Source organism: Arvicola amphibius, chromosome 3, assembly GCF_903992535.2.
Source record: "Arvicola amphibius chromosome 3, mArvAmp1.2, whole genome shotgun sequence".
NCBI classification, from domain to species: Eukaryota; Metazoa; Chordata; class Mammalia; order Rodentia; family Cricetidae; genus Arvicola; species Arvicola amphibius.
Window position 1 is genome coordinate 5,518,595 of NC_052049.1, and position 14,996 is coordinate 5,533,590.

A 14,996-nucleotide genomic window follows, 5' to 3' on the forward strand; every position below is an offset into this window, starting at 1 on the left:
GATTGCTTTCGTAGGCTTCCTCATCAGGATGGCGCTTCCAATGCTTATATAGACATGAGCAATAGCTAAACTCTGGTCCTTTTCTGCACGCGTGCCGGGTTTCTCTCAGGTGTGAACTGTGTGAGGTTGAGCAACAACTGAATGATACCTGAGCCATCTGCCACATCCTTCACATTCGCAGGCTGGCTGTTTGACACTGAACGCTTTTGCGTGTTTTAAGGTGCAAAGAGCCTTTAAAAGCCCTTTCGACATCCTTCACACTCAGATGGCTTTCCCTCAAGACGAATTTTACGGAGGTTGGAAATTGTCGTTTGAATAGTAAAGCACTCACCGCAGGCTTCACAGGTGTACTGCTTGATTCTCTTATGGGTTCTTGCATGCTGAGTAACGTCTGAAGGACTGGGAAAGGCTTTGCCACATTCCTCACACTCATAGGGTCTCTCTTCAGAATGAATTCTGTGATGTCTCTTAAGGTCTGAAGAATAGTAAAACATTTTGCCACATTCTTTGCATTTGTAGGATTTCTGTCCAGTGTGAGCTTTCTTGTGTCGACTAAGGTGGTGACTCCTGCTATAGGCTTTGCCACATTTTTCACAGGGAAAACGTTTCTCTCCAGTATGAACAACTTTATGTCTACTAAGGGCTGAAAGATTACTAAAGGGTTTTTTACATTCTTCACACTTGTAAGGTTTCTCTCCAGTATGAACTCTTTGGTGTTTTGTAAAGTCTGCATGACTGGAAAACTTTTTACCACATACTTCACACTCATAGGGTTTCTCTCCAGTGTGAATTTTCTGGTGGTTAGTAAGTGTGGAAGGCATAGAAAAGGCCTTGCCACATATATCACACTTGTAGGGTTTCTCTCCGGTGTGAATATTATGGTGGTTATTAAGTATGGAGGGCATAGCAAAGGCCTTGCCACACACACCACACTTGTAGGGTTTCCCTCTGATGTGAATTTTCTGGTGGTTATTAAGTATGGAGGGCATAGCAAAGGCCTTGCCACATACGTTACACTTGTAGGGTTTCTCTCCAGTGTGAATTCTCAGATGATAAGTAAGAACTGAGTTTTTGGTGAAGGCTTTCCCGCATTCTTTACACTTATAGGGTTTCTTTCCTGGTTAATAAAACGAAATGGAGAAAAACTTAGGAATATTTGTCATATTTACAATGCTTATCTTTAACATTGAGACTTTATTTTCATGGATAAGTAAGAAACTATAATATATTCAACATCTATATTCAGTGAGCCTATACTTAGAAAATATGATAGGTGGAAGTCATTGAACTTCAATTAAAAGAGGAAGAAAACAACAAAATAGGGTATAGAAATAATAAAATATAATTCAAATTTAACTACAAAAGATGTAACATGGATAGAAGTGGAAAAGCTTCGGGCATTATGCTAACTGAAAGCAATCCATTAAACAAACAGAGAAACCAGAGGCGTGTGTACACAGGAAAATTACGAAGTAGCCGAACTAGGAAAACAGGAAGTTGACGATGACACCAAACAAGACGGGCATGGAAAAAGACAATGTTTTACCCTAAGTATGACGTTTTAGTTGTGGAAAACAGAAAAATGAGGCTGCATAACAAGAGGACTGTTCATAACGCCATCAAATAATACCTTTCATCAATTAAATCAATAGGCTCTATATTTTAATGACAAGAGCATAAATATTAGAAAGATAATTTCAGAAAAAGTTCAAGTTCTGCCACAAATAATTTTGCTAACAACATACCTGTGAATCAACACATTTTAAAGAACTATTTATTTGCTAGAGAAATAACTACTGAGTAACCAATGAGGAGAGAAAATAAACAAGGGATGAAAATATGAGGCCTGTGTTCACACACACAAACCGAAATATGCAAGTCTGTTGGTCACAGAAGTAGATACTTCAATATAGATTTTTCATAGATGTTTATACATGAATCACATGCAACAGATGATTTCAGGCACCGTAGATGGCAAAATCATAATAGAGAAAATGGACCTGCAAAATGAGGAACAAAGAACCTCACACTCACAAAATTCTTAGCTACTGTAAGAAACATTTTCCTGCACTTGTACAGTTTTCACCCATGACTGTCTACCCACAAAGGGCATGCATGTAAAATCACTGACACTGTGGGAGAAAACATGAAGATGTATACAATGAATCAGATAGCTCTCTGATAAGGCAATTTAATAACATGATATAAAGACCCATGATAGAGCTGGGCGTGGTGGTACATGCCTTTAATTGCAGCACTTGGGAGACAGAGGCAGGTAAGTCTCTGGTCTACAAAGCAAGATCTAGAACAGCCAGGACAACACAGAGAAACCCTGTCTTGAAAAAACAAAACAAAAAGAAACAAAAGGGGGGGATTCTAATCATAGAGGGTGAGGGAGATAGCTACAGAAGAAAGAAGGAGGGGATAAAAAAAAACAGTAAGGTTCATTAGATGGTGAAAAAGCCTTCAAGAATATTCAACACCCCTTCATGATAAGTCCTGGAGAGAGCAGGGATACAAGGAACATAACTAAACATAATCAAGGCAATATACAGCAAGCCAACAGCTAACATCTAACTAAATGGAGAGGAACTCACAGAAATCCCACTGAAATCAGGAAGAAGACAAGGTTGTCCACTCTCTCCATATCTATTCAATATAGTTCTTGAGATCCTAGCTAGAGTAATAAGACAACAAAAGAGATCAATGGGATACAAATTGGAAAAGAAGAAGTCAAACTCTCACTATTTGCTGATGATAAGATAGTATACATAAATGACCCCAAAAACTCTACTAGGGAACTCCTATAACTCACAAACACCTTCAGTGATGTAGCAGAATACAAGATTAACAAAAAACAGAAACAAAAAAACAGTAGCCTCCTTTATACAGAGGATAAAAATGCTGAGAAAGAAATCAAAGAAACATCTTCCTTCACAATAGCCACAAATACCAGAAAATATCTTGGGGTAACTAACCAAACAAGTGAAAGACTTGTAAGACAAGAACTATTCAATGCAATGCCCAGGAAAATTCCTGACCACAAAAGAACAATACTCAACTTCATTTGGAAAAACAAAACAAAACAAAAAATCCAGGACAGTCAAAACAGTCCGGTACAATAAAAGAACTTCTGGAGGAATCACCATCCATGACTTCGACCTCTACTATAGAGCTTTAGTAAGGAAAACAGTCTAGTATGGGCATAATAGATAGGAGGACCATTGGAATCAAATTGAAGACCCAGATATCAATCCACACACCTTAAAACACCTGATTTTTGACAAAGAAGCTAAAAATATAAAATGGAAAAAGGGAAGCATATTCAACAATTGGTGCTGGAATAACTAGATATCAACATGTAGAAAAATGCAAATAGATCCATATCTATCACCATGCACAAAACTCAAACGGATCAAAGACCTCAACATAAAATCAAACACACTGAACCTCACAGAAAGGAAAAGTGGGAAGTACCTTGAATGCTTTGACACAGGAGACCACTTCCTAAATATAATCCTAGCAGCACAGACACTGAGAGAAACAATAAATGGGACCTCCTGAAACTGAGAAGCTTCTGTAAAGCAAAGGACATGGTCAACAAGACAAAACAGCAACCTACAGAATGGGAAAAGATTCTTCTAACTCCACACAAGCAACTTGACATCAAAAGAACAAATAATCCAAAAAAAAAAAAAAAAATGGGTACAAACCTAAACAGAGAACTTTCAGCAGACAATTCTCAAATGGCTGAAAGCCACTAAGGAAATGCTCAGCATCCTCAGCCATCAGAAAAATGCAAATCAAAACAACTCTGAGATTCTATCCTACACCTGTCAGAATGGCCAGGATCAAAAGCACTGATGACAGCTTATATTGGAGAGGATGTGGAATAAGAGAAACACTCCTCCATTGCTGGTGGGAGTGTAAACTTATACATCCCCTTTGGAAATCAGTATGGCAATTTCTCAGAAAACTAGGAAACAATCTACCTCAAGAACCAGGAATACTGCTTTTGGGTATATACCCAAGGCATGCTCAATTATTCCACAAGGACAGGTGCTCAATTATCTTCATAGCAGTATTGTTTGTGATAGCCAGAACCTGGAGACAACCCAGAAGCCCCACAACTGAAGATGGGATAAAGAAAATGTGGTACATTTACAAAATGGAGTACTACTCGGTGATTAAAAAACAATGACATCTTGAAATCTGCAGGTCAATGGATGGATCTAGAAAACACCATAATGAGTAAGGTAACCCAGACTCAGAAAGACAAATATCATATGTACTCATTCATAAGTGGCTTCTAGACATAAAGCAAAGAGAACCACCTTAAAGTCCACACAACTCTAGAGAACCTAGACAACAAAGAGGCCTTAAGAGAGGTATACATGGATCTACATAGGAAGGAGAAAACGACAAGATCTCCTGAGTAAATTGGGAGTGTGGGGGTTACAGGAGAGGGTAGAAGGAGAGAGAGGAGAAAGGAAGGGGAGCAGACAAAAATATATAGCTCAATAAAAACAATAAGGAAAACCAGTAAGGTTGTCTTAAAAAGTTATACTCATACTATTAACTATCTACCTAGAAATATATGTGTATGTGGACATCAGGGTATAAATATACATATAAAATTTAAATGAAACTTTCCATTCTGGGCGGACAATGCTCCATCCAAGAGCAAGGACTATCTAACAAAAGTCCTGAAAACCAGGCATGAGAAAAATCTCATTGAGTGATTAGGTAGGGTTGTTCAAGAGACTCCTAAAACATTACAGACTACTATTAATGCCTTTTCTTGCTCCTCAGAGGTGAGTTCTTCCTGAAGATATACCATGCACTTAAGACACAGGGTCCAGAGGCCCAAGAGTTGGAAAGGACCTGAATACTTCCTCCCCGAGAACTAGCTTCCATGCCAACAGAAGGTGCCATGCAAGTTTCCAAAGAAGGGAAGCAACCAAAGTCCTGCCCAGTGCTGATGCCTGTGAACCCCACCAGTGACCGGCATGGCACAACAACCCTAAGGGTGCAGTTCTGACAAGCATACTTTGGTGGTAACCAACAGCTTTCGATTTTGAGAGTCATTCAGCAAGAGCGGTCACGCCTGGTATTGGAAACCTACTCAGATGTCCAGGATAAGAAAATCATGGATCTTGGAGAAGAACCTACAGCCAGCGCTCTTCTAAACTAGCGTCATTCTAAACCTTTGTCCTTATGCCCACAGGCAGTGCAGTCCTCACCCCTCGTCGAGGACACTGCTCTTCGCAACAAACAAGAGACCACTACAGAAAACCTCAAATGATCAAAATGTAGGGTTGTGGAGCCTAGTCTCAGGGACTGCGTCTCCACAACTCCTGCACCTAAGGCTCAGGGGCCCTGCGGAGGAGGGCGTGAGAAGATTTTTAAGAGCCAGGGAATTAGGGAGTTTACTGCGGGGTAGCGTCTCCTAGTAATGTCTGAAGCTACACTCAAAGTCTCACCAACTTGACAGTCGGAACAAGAGCTAAACAAGGACAAGGAATAGACATGCAACAGTGGACAGGGCAGCCCGCAAGGCCTCAGCCCTGCCCAAAGACGCACAGGCAACCGAGGAACGTGGACACAAGGAGAAAGTCTTCCTCGGGGAAGGGCACACCAACTGGTTATCCAACACCAAGTGTTCAGTCCTGAACTCATACTTACAAGTAGCATTATACAGACTGAGCAGCTCACTTAGGAATGTAAGTATATATACAAATATGCAGGTACAATAATTAATTAAAAAGGAGGCCACAAACTTGCAAGAAAGCAAGGAGGAGAATATGGGAGGGTATAGAAGGAAGAAAGGAAAGGAGGGAAATGATGTAATCTCAAAAAAAGATCCCCTCTGACCCCTTTGTTAGATTTAACCCCTACCCTGGCCTCTGACGCCTCTGTTAGATTTAACCCCCACCCTGCCCTCTGATCCCTCTGTTGGATCTGACCTCCCACCCTGCCCTCTGACCCCTCATTCTTACACACCTCGGGGCACAGCTGCTATTTGTCTCTTCACATTCCAAAGCTCTTGGTTTTTCTCCAGAAATCTGACCAGTAATGGCTTGGAGAAAGAAAGGCCTGTGTGAAGGGACGAAGAAGAGAATTAACACTTTTATCCTGCTATTGTGCTTATAAGGGAAAAAAGAACACAATAAATGATTGCAGAGACAGCTGGAGAGATGGTTCAGTGATGGCTCTGAGCATTGGCAGCTCTTCCAGAGGTCCTGAGTTCATTTTCCAGCAACCTCATGGTGGCTCACAGTCATTTATAATGGGGATCTGATGCCTACTTCTGACATGCAGGTATATGTGCAGAAAGAGCAGAATATACATAAAAAAAACAAATCTCAAAAAGTTATAAAATGTAAATAAATGACTACAAAAAATTAAAATTTTCAAATCGGTCCGGATAGGCATTTTAGAATACTTACTTAGAGGAATTTATAACCACAGATCTTCATTTCTGTCATTTACAAGGAAGATTATAAAATCAGAAAAACATTCTTTTCCCATGTGTGCTGCATGCCTCATCCCACTTAATTCCTGACCTTGCAACTACAGTGAAGGACACACACACTAAGACAAACAGATGAAAAGCTTCAGAAGAAACTGAATGAAATATGCCTTACTTATATCAACGATTCTTCCTGAAAAGGGGCCCATGAGCTGGGCATGGTGGCTCATGCCTTTAACCCCAGGTTAAAGCGAGGGGTTAAAAGTCATAGGCACTCTGTGTTCAAGGCTAGCCTGGTCTTTAGAGAAAGTTCCAGGATAGCCAGAAACATCCTCTTTCAAAACAAAAACAAACAAACGTAAAAGAGAGCTTATATGAACCTTGTTAGAAAGTACAAGCTCCTATGAGACGGTCTATAGAAGGAAGTTACAGGCTGACAGTGAATTATGAATTCACTGTGGACGCGATCCTCACCCAGGAACACAAGGTTGCTGTAATTCTCCAGCATCACGTCCCTGTACAGATTCCACTGAGCAGAGTCCAGACATTCGCACTCCTCTGCAGAGAAATCAATGGCCACATCCCTGAATGACAACATGCTCTGAAATAAAAATCAACAAATGACTACCACACAATAACTAAAACCATTAAATAAGTTGATTAAAATCATTAATATTAATATAAACACCAACAGGCATCATGTGTTTGTGCTAAGGTAAAAGGAGAGCTAGAAATGCTTCTGACATGGGAAAATGATATAACCAATTTATTTTTGATATAGTCACATGACCTCAGTACCCATCTAAAGAAAATGGCAAAAGATCCTATAAGTGCATATGGCTGTTATACATTTACCAATGCTAAAAGTAAATTGGACACATCTAGTAGGGGATCAAATCCTATGCCTGTATCAAGCAGAACACTGCACACACATTTCTCATAGTGGACGCCACAGTGCATGAGAAGTGGCTTCTCAGCAGTTCACAATGAATGTGCACAGAGCTTGGTAGTGGCACTGAATTTCTAGGAGTTTGGAAGTACTCAAATGTCTTCTTTAGGTCAGAAATGATTCCAGATGGAAACTGAGTCACACATAGGCTACAATCTTTCCTTTTTATAATGTTTTAAGAAATCCTGATAAAGATTTTGTTTAAAAAAGCAGGGTAGAATTCTTCTGTGAATTTATTTTTGCACTCTCTCTCTCTTTTCCTCTCTCCCTCCTTCACTCCTTCCCTCCCTCTTTTGTGGTGGGGAGGGGTTGTTGGCTTCCTTGTGGGTGACAGAGAAGGCTTTGAATTAGCTTCAGTTCCCTCATTTACATGGTCTGTTGGTGCCCCTGACCTCCTCTTAGTCTAGCATGCGTGGTTTGGGGGAATCTAGACAGGCGAGCATTTCTTTTATACTTCCAATGGGATGGAGGACAGGCTCTAAGTGTTCCCTTTCTTAAAAGACTTTCTTTGGTGTTCATCACTGTGCCGCCCTGTTTATTTCTGGTCCTTTTAATTTGATCATCTTTTTCTTCCTTCTGGTCAGCAGAGCCAACAGTTCGTCTTCTTCCCAAAGAAGCTGCTCGGGGTCTCATTGGTTGTTTTTATAGTTTTCTTAGTCTATATTTCAACACCTTATGTTCTGATTTTTATCCTTTTTTGTCATTGGATTTATGTTTGGATTGTTGTTCTTTTGCACCATTCTTGAGTTGAGTCATGAAGTCATTGGTGTTCGTTATGATTTTTTTTTAAAATATACTCTTAAAGATATAAATTTCCACCACAGGACCACTTTAAGTTCATTAAGTTTCAGAAAGTTGTTTTTTTTTTTTTTCCTTAATTCATAAGATCCTGGGCCTCTTCACTCCTAGTTGGAAGAGACCAGAGTTCCCAACATAGACTACTATACTCAGCAAAACTATCAGATATAGTAAAATGAGAAAGGAAAACTTTCTGGGATACCAATAGCTAATAGAACTCATGTCGATCACACCAGCCCAAAAGAGAGCCCTTGATAGCAACGCTTTGGACTGGAGAGAGGACTAAGCGTAGGGGGCGGACTGTAGAGAGGAACCAAAGGAAGATCTAATCCCTCACACACTGAGCATGACCGAGAACGCACAAAACAAAACAACAACAACAACAAAGCAACAGCAATGGCCAGCTCTGCAGTAATAACTTTAAATATTAATAGACTTTCCACCCACAAAACAGACTAGCTAAATGTTGATGAAAAGAAATTAATCTCAGTGTTAAGAGCAGGAACCGCCTTAAAGTGAAAGAAGGCAAAAAGTAACCAAAGCCGGGTGGTGGTGGTGGTGCACGCCTTTAATCCCAACACTAGGGGGCAGAGGTGGGGGATCTCTGAGTTCAAGGGCAGCCTGGTCTAAGGAGTGAGCTTCAGGACAGTCAAAGCTACTCAGAGAATCTATCCTGGAAAAAAAAAAAAAAAAACAACAGACAGAGAGGGAGGGAGGGAGGGAGGGAGAATAACCAAAGTGAGTGGGACCAGAAAGCATGCAGAACCACACGTTTTTAAGTACCTGAACAATATCCCATGTAAACGTGTATACAGCTTCATTTCTTTTTCTTTTATGACATTGTCAAAATTCAAGGGAATTTACAAGTTGGATTTCATCCAATTTTAGGTAACCCTCTAGTTAAAAAAATGGAATATAAAGAAAATTAAAAGTATTTGCATCAAAATCGTGCTGCGATCTGCTTTTATAACTGAAATAAGAAATCTATTATAAAGTCAGACATAGAAACATGGTAAAATATTATTTTCTCAAGAGTGAAAATGGGAACTGAAGGCTCTCGGACAGTTGCTCCCTAACTTTGGAAGGTGAGGAGGCAACAGAAGGAAAGGCCTGTTCCAGATCTGGTGGGGAGAGCTGCAGTGGAGAGCCTTGGGATCCCTATGCTTTACAAAGAGAAGAAGAAAATAAGAAGGAGGAGGAGGGGGAGGAGGAGGAGGAGGAGGAGGAGGAGAAGGAGGAGGAGAAGAAGAAGAAAGAAGAAGAGGAGGAGGAGGAGGAGGAGGAGGAGGAGGAGGAGGAGGAGGAGGAGGAGGAGGAGGAAGAAGAAGAAGAAGAAGAAGAAGAAGAAGACGAAGAAAGAGAAGAAGAAGAAGAAGAAGACGACGACGACGACGACGACGACGACGACGACGACGACGACGACAGCAATGGAGAAGGCTAAGGGAACCCCAAGTCACAAGTAGAATGAAGTTGTTTAATAGAAAATCCGGTATTTTCTGTAATAAAAAAAATTGAATCAGACATTGCCAAAAGCTCCTCGGCAGTGAGAAATGAGAAGCCATCCTCCACTCTTCTTCACCTGTGAGATGGCTGCCAGTTAACAGGGACACTGCCCAGCTCAGAGAACAGCAAGAGCCCTGGGCAGAGTGAAGATGGAGACGGTCCTCTCAGGGTACAGAAGCAGGTCCCCAATGGAAGAATTAACCGCAAGGACCACTCCCTACTGCTGCCAGCACAGACCACCACTGCTCACTCCGGGAACTGTGCGCCATGCTCAGGGCACTCTCCTCATTGTGGTTGTCTGTGGGCGGAGGGCAGACGGCCTGAAACCTTGGTCTCATTTAGATGGGTTTTAAAAAGGAAGTATTTCAGGACCCTTGAGACTGAGTTTACTCTCTAGGTGAAAGAAACGCAAATCCTTTCTGGACGAGGATCAAAATGCGATTCCCTAAGAATAGCTGAAGATTCACACTCCTCCCTAGTCAGAATACGGAGTCGGAGTCATTTCCCGCCTCCTTCAATGGAAGCTGGTCCTAGACACAGGTCGGGAACAACAGAATGGAGAGTGGAAGTCATGAGAACTCTGGCACCTCCCCTCTGTGCCTTACAGATATTTTGTGAGAGGCGCCCAGACAAACATGCCAGCTCTCCTCGAGTTTAGAATCAACTCCCCCACATTGTTCCTGTCCTGCAGCCCCCTTTTTCCCTGCCTCGTTTTTCTCGAATATAAGAGTTTATAAACTTTATAAACACGACCACTACACGGCTATACAGTGCAGCTGGGACCAGAAACTCCACTTTCTTCTCTGGACCGCTGAGAATCGTGACTACAGCCATTCAGAGTCAGCTGGTGGCAGCAGGCTTCCCCGGGCGAGCTGGAAAGTGAGCTCCCAGCACAGCCTCAGGGGCCGTCAGCCAGCCGAGCCGCCCAGTCCGGGAGCGAGATCCCGGGAGGACTGGAGCGGCAGGGGACCCAGCACCGACCCCAGCGCCCTCTCCCTAGCGCGGACCTAAATCCTGACTGGATGGCGCAGCCTAGGTTCGAACAGCAAATTCAAAGTGAGCTTCTTCCTGCTTCCCATGGCCCAGTGTCCACTTCTTCCACTATGGACCTACCGGCTCCCCCTGCACGATCCCTCAGACCTGCTGGGCTGCCCTGCACCCCGAACCAACCTGCACTCAGAGATCCAACCCAAGCAGGGTAGTAAGAAACTTAAGTTCAAATTGGAGAGGGAAGAGGCATGAGGGTGGAACCTGCGCAGAAGCAACTCAGAAGGCAACAGGGCGACCCTTGATTGTGACGTCAAAATGAGTGAGACTACATTTCCCATAAGTCTGTGTAATGCGATTCACTGGAAGCCTGTGACCTTGGGGAAGAAGCTAGAGGGATGTGCACAGGGAGTCAGGATGCTCTAAAATGCTGTTTGTAAACTGAGATGTTTAGATTAGAGTTGAGACCTTACAGTAATGTTTATTACATTTTTAAGGTATTTTTTGGTCACTTTACTGTGATTTCACACGCACATTTGCTTCATATAGAAAGTTATTCCAGAGTAAAACTTTCATTTAGACTCTTATTACATTGAGATATTTATAAGAATCTCACATCGGAAAAACATAATTTTCTGCCTTTCCAGCATCTTGTGAAGTCCAAGCTGCCAGCCAGCCAGTTCCTCAGAGCCCAGAAAAACAACAGTAATCAGCCACCCCAGGACGTGGTCAAGCATCTCGACTCACAAATTTTTATAATAAACAAAAGGGTGGAATGTAATTATTCAGCCACAGAAAAGGCTGCATTTCAGGGTTCTAAAGGTGAGCACTTGCAGACAGGCCCTTGGGCACGGAGATGCCTGAATGTTAAAGAACCTCCTCATGACCCACACGCCCATGCATGGTTCCATCCACTATGACTCAGCTAAACCTTTGCACACACGTGTGAGCCTGTCATCTGCATCATCTGTGTATGATGTAGTCACGCCAATCCCCTGTGTGCATGTGCTAAGCAACCTTTTAAAGCTGGACAGGCCATCTTTCTCTCTCTGTGCACTGATTCCCAGGCCTGAATGCACTCCCTCTAATAAACTCCTAAGCGGGTTTGTTGCGTGTTCTGTGTTTCCTTCTCACTCACGCCAGGTAATTTCAGATGGACTGCAGCGAGTGTTCTGCTGCAGAGCTGGGGAGGAGACTGGAGTGCTGGGCTGATGCAGGGAATGCAAGGAGAGGTGAAGATCTGCAGTTAGTCTGCCTGCTTCTCTACCCGGAGTGGACTGCGGGTTCCAGAAAGTGCGTGAAGTTGGGGAGTGGGATAAAGCAGTCAGTAAGGTGGGATGTGGGTTAGGAGGTTAAGATCTGTGTGATCCCCTGGAGGTGGGGGCAGGGAAGAATGGGGCTCGTGAACAAATGGTCTGCGGAGCTAGAGATGAAAACGGGGCTTTGGGTTTGGGGAGCTGGCGGAGAGGTGAAGATCTGTGGGTATGTCTTGTTTACGCTATAAGAAATAGAGATTGCCTATAGATCAGAGGGCAGAGCTCGTCACAGGTAACCATAGAGATCAGTAGGCCTGTACAAACAGACAGGAAGTTGTATGGCTGGGCAGAAAAAGGAATATAAGGTGGGAGGAGTCAGTAAGTCAGCCCTGTTCTGCTGAGGAATTAGGAAAGAGTTCCCTGTGGCTTGCTCCTTTCACTCTCTGATATTTCAGCATTTCCCCTGATATCTGGCTCCGGGTTTTTATTAATAATACCAATTAGAACTTGTGCAAAAATTTGGTGCCCATGAAAAAGCTATTTGCCTGTGCTTTGTAGCCACTGGAACATGTAGGAGTTGCACTTGAGATTTCTGCTGGAGTCACTGCCCCGCCAGCTAGGTTTTCTTTCTTTTTTTTTCCCTCAAGCCTCTGATCCAGTTTTGGATTTTCCTGGTGTAACCTCTTTATAGCAACCTTCAGATGCAAACCAAACTCCAGAAGCACCTGGGTTTGAAAAGCCACAGGGCCTGCCCACCTTAGACCAACTGGTTCTGCCTTCAGGCTACTCCCACCACAATGCTTCTTCAAAACAATCTTGTGTGAAATTTCAGAGAGCCAGCCCCCTCTCCCCGTGGGTTGCAGAATGACTCTAGACACCCTCTCCTTGGGCCACCACTCTCAGCTCACAGCTACACACTAGCCGCTGCAGCTGTCCTCAGTCAGGCTGTGCACTGGCTCGTGTTCTCAGCTTAGACACGCTATGCAGTGCCAGGCTCATGCTCCATCATCAGGAGACTTGGTGACATATAAAATTCTTAAAGGTGGGATACCGGAGAGGCAGGCGGATCTCTGTGAGTTCGAGACCAGCCTGGTCTACAAGAGCTAGTTCCAGGACAGGCTCCAAAGCCACAGAGAAACCCTGTCTCGAAAAACCAAAAAAAAAAAAAAAAAAAAAAAAAAAAAAAAAAAAAAAAAAAAATTCTTAAAGGTGGATTGGTTTTAAAACAGAGTTTTTTTCCCTTCTTAAAAAATTGGCAAACATGCCCCCAACTGCACTTGTAGAAGTGAGTACCTGACCGCCCAGCTGCAGGACGGTCAGGTACTCACTTCTCTATAGGCAACCAGGTTTCTATATACCCATTTCCCCCAGTATATTTTACAACCCTGATAAAGTGAGAGGTTCAGGCAGGATTAATTGGGGTCCATTCACCATGGCCTGAGTGAGTGTTAATTGGGATCCCAATTGATGAAATGGGGGTACCTTTTGTGTTTTGTTTGGGGCTATTTTAAAGCCATGTTGTTGGAGCATATCAACAATAGTGGTTACCAGGGAGCTAGCCCTGATTCCTCCAAATGCCCAATATTAGATCATCCATATAAACATACAGGAGGGTATTATCTTTGTCAAAATATGAAAAGAGGATACAATACAAATATTGTTGGCAAAAAGCCAGACTATTAGCCATCCCCTGTGGGAGAATAGTCCCTGCATCTCTCATCAGGTTGAGAGGAGTTAACTGTAGGAATGGAAATGGTGAACTTTTCACGGTCCTCCTCATGAAGAGGAATCGAGAAGAAGCAGTCCTTTAGATCAATTACAGTGAGGTAAAACTGGGCAGGGATTGCTGGGACCCATGTTAAGCCCCTTAAAGGGGCCCCTACTTATCCTTCTGGGTGGCTGGGGAATAAGGAGGCAGTTACTCCTCATCACAGACAACATCCACCTTCCTCTCTGTCCTTGCCTCTGCCTTCCATATTCCTCCCCCCTGGAACCACTCCTCAGTAAATTGTGCCCATTTTTGATATTTCTCCTCATCTGTCTCCTCCCATGCCCCCCTAGCCAGTTGGTTATATTCAGATTCTTTAGATTTCTCCCAGCCCCTGATCTTTTCCTTACTCATCTATGCAGGAGGCAGAGCAGCAGGGTGAAAGCATGCTTTAAGGGCCGTAATGGTTGGATAGACATTATACAGACACTGAGAAACCATGGATGCCAGCCCAGACTGCTATGCACAGTGAAGCGTTCAATCACCACAGATGGAGTAAACAAAATATTCCATGAAAAACTATATTTAGACAATACATATCTATAAATCCAGCCCTACAGAAAGTACTAGAAGGAAAAAATCCAACCCAAGGAAGCTTGCTACCCCATCAAAAACACAGGGAACAAATGACCCCACAACAGCAAATCCCAAAGAATGGAAATGCACATTACCACCATCAACAATCAAACCAAAAATAACAGGTACTAACAATCACTTTTCATTGATTTCTCTTTCAATGGACTGTATTCACCTATAAAAGAAACAGTCTAACAGAATGGATGCAGAAACAGGATTCATCCTTCTACTGCATACAAGAAACATACCTCAACTTCAAAGACAGCACTGCCAGACAGAAACTTGGAAAATAAATAAAGAAGTTAACAGAAGTTATAGCTCAAATGGATTTAACAGATATCTATAGAACATTCCACCTAAACACAAAAGAATATATTTTCTTTCCAGGACCTCATGGATGCTCCTCAATAACTGACCACATTCTTGGAAACAAAGCAGACCTCAGCAGATACAAAAAGTTGAATAACCCTCTGTATCTATCAGATCACCATGGCTTAAAGTTAGAATTCAACAATAGCATGAATGGCAAGAAAGCACACAACTCATGGAAAAGCTGAAACAATGCTCAGTGATCATAGCTGGGTCAAGGAAGCAATCAAGAAAGAAATTAAAGACATCCTTGAATTCAATAAAAATGAATACACAACACACCCAAACTTTTTTTTCTTTTTTTGGGGGGGGGGTTTT

At 42.6% G+C, this 14,996-nt stretch overlaps 1 protein-coding gene across 2 annotated transcripts; it reads right to left on the reverse strand.

The window, feature by feature from the left end:
• Nucleotides 1–45: 45 nt before the first annotated feature.
• Nucleotides 46–11,000, reverse strand: LOC119810824 (zinc finger protein 728-like). 2 transcript variants are annotated; one of them, XM_038324489.1, is made up of 4 exons: nucleotides 10,893–11,000; nucleotides 6,947–7,073; nucleotides 6,004–6,096; nucleotides 46–1,117 (listed from the first exon to the last, which is right to left on the reverse strand). In XM_038324489.1, exons 2-4 carry the CDS (start codon nucleotides 7,068–7,070, stop codon nucleotides 234–236), a joined length of 1,101 nt encoding a protein of 366 aa, XP_038180417.1. In that variant the 5' UTR covers nucleotides 7,071–7,073; nucleotides 10,893–11,000; the 3' UTR covers nucleotides 46–233. The 2 variants fall into 2 exon arrangements, with proteins under 2 accessions (XP_038180417.1, XP_041910560.1); XM_042054626.1 differs by lacking the exon at nucleotides 46–1,117 and adding an exon at nucleotides 1,896–2,000.
• Between the last annotated feature and the right edge of the window lie 3,996 nt (nucleotides 11,001–14,996).

What these genes read in the sequence shown, in the direction of transcription:
- LOC119810824 (XM_038324489.1), bottom strand. Translation starts at nt 7,070, where the DNA reads ATGTTGTCATTCAGGGATGTGGCCATTGATTTCTCTGCAGAGGAGTGC. An exon ending in CAGCAACCTTGTGTTCCTGG is followed by an intron (nt 6,097 to 6,946) that starts GTGAGGATCGCG and finishes CCCTTCACACAG; the next exon opens with GCCTTTCTTTCTCCAAGCCA. An exon ending in AATAGCAGCTGTGCCCCGAG is followed by an intron (nt 1,118 to 6,003) that starts GTGTGTAAGAAT and finishes TTTATTAACCAG; the next exon opens with GAAAGAAACCCTATAAGTGT.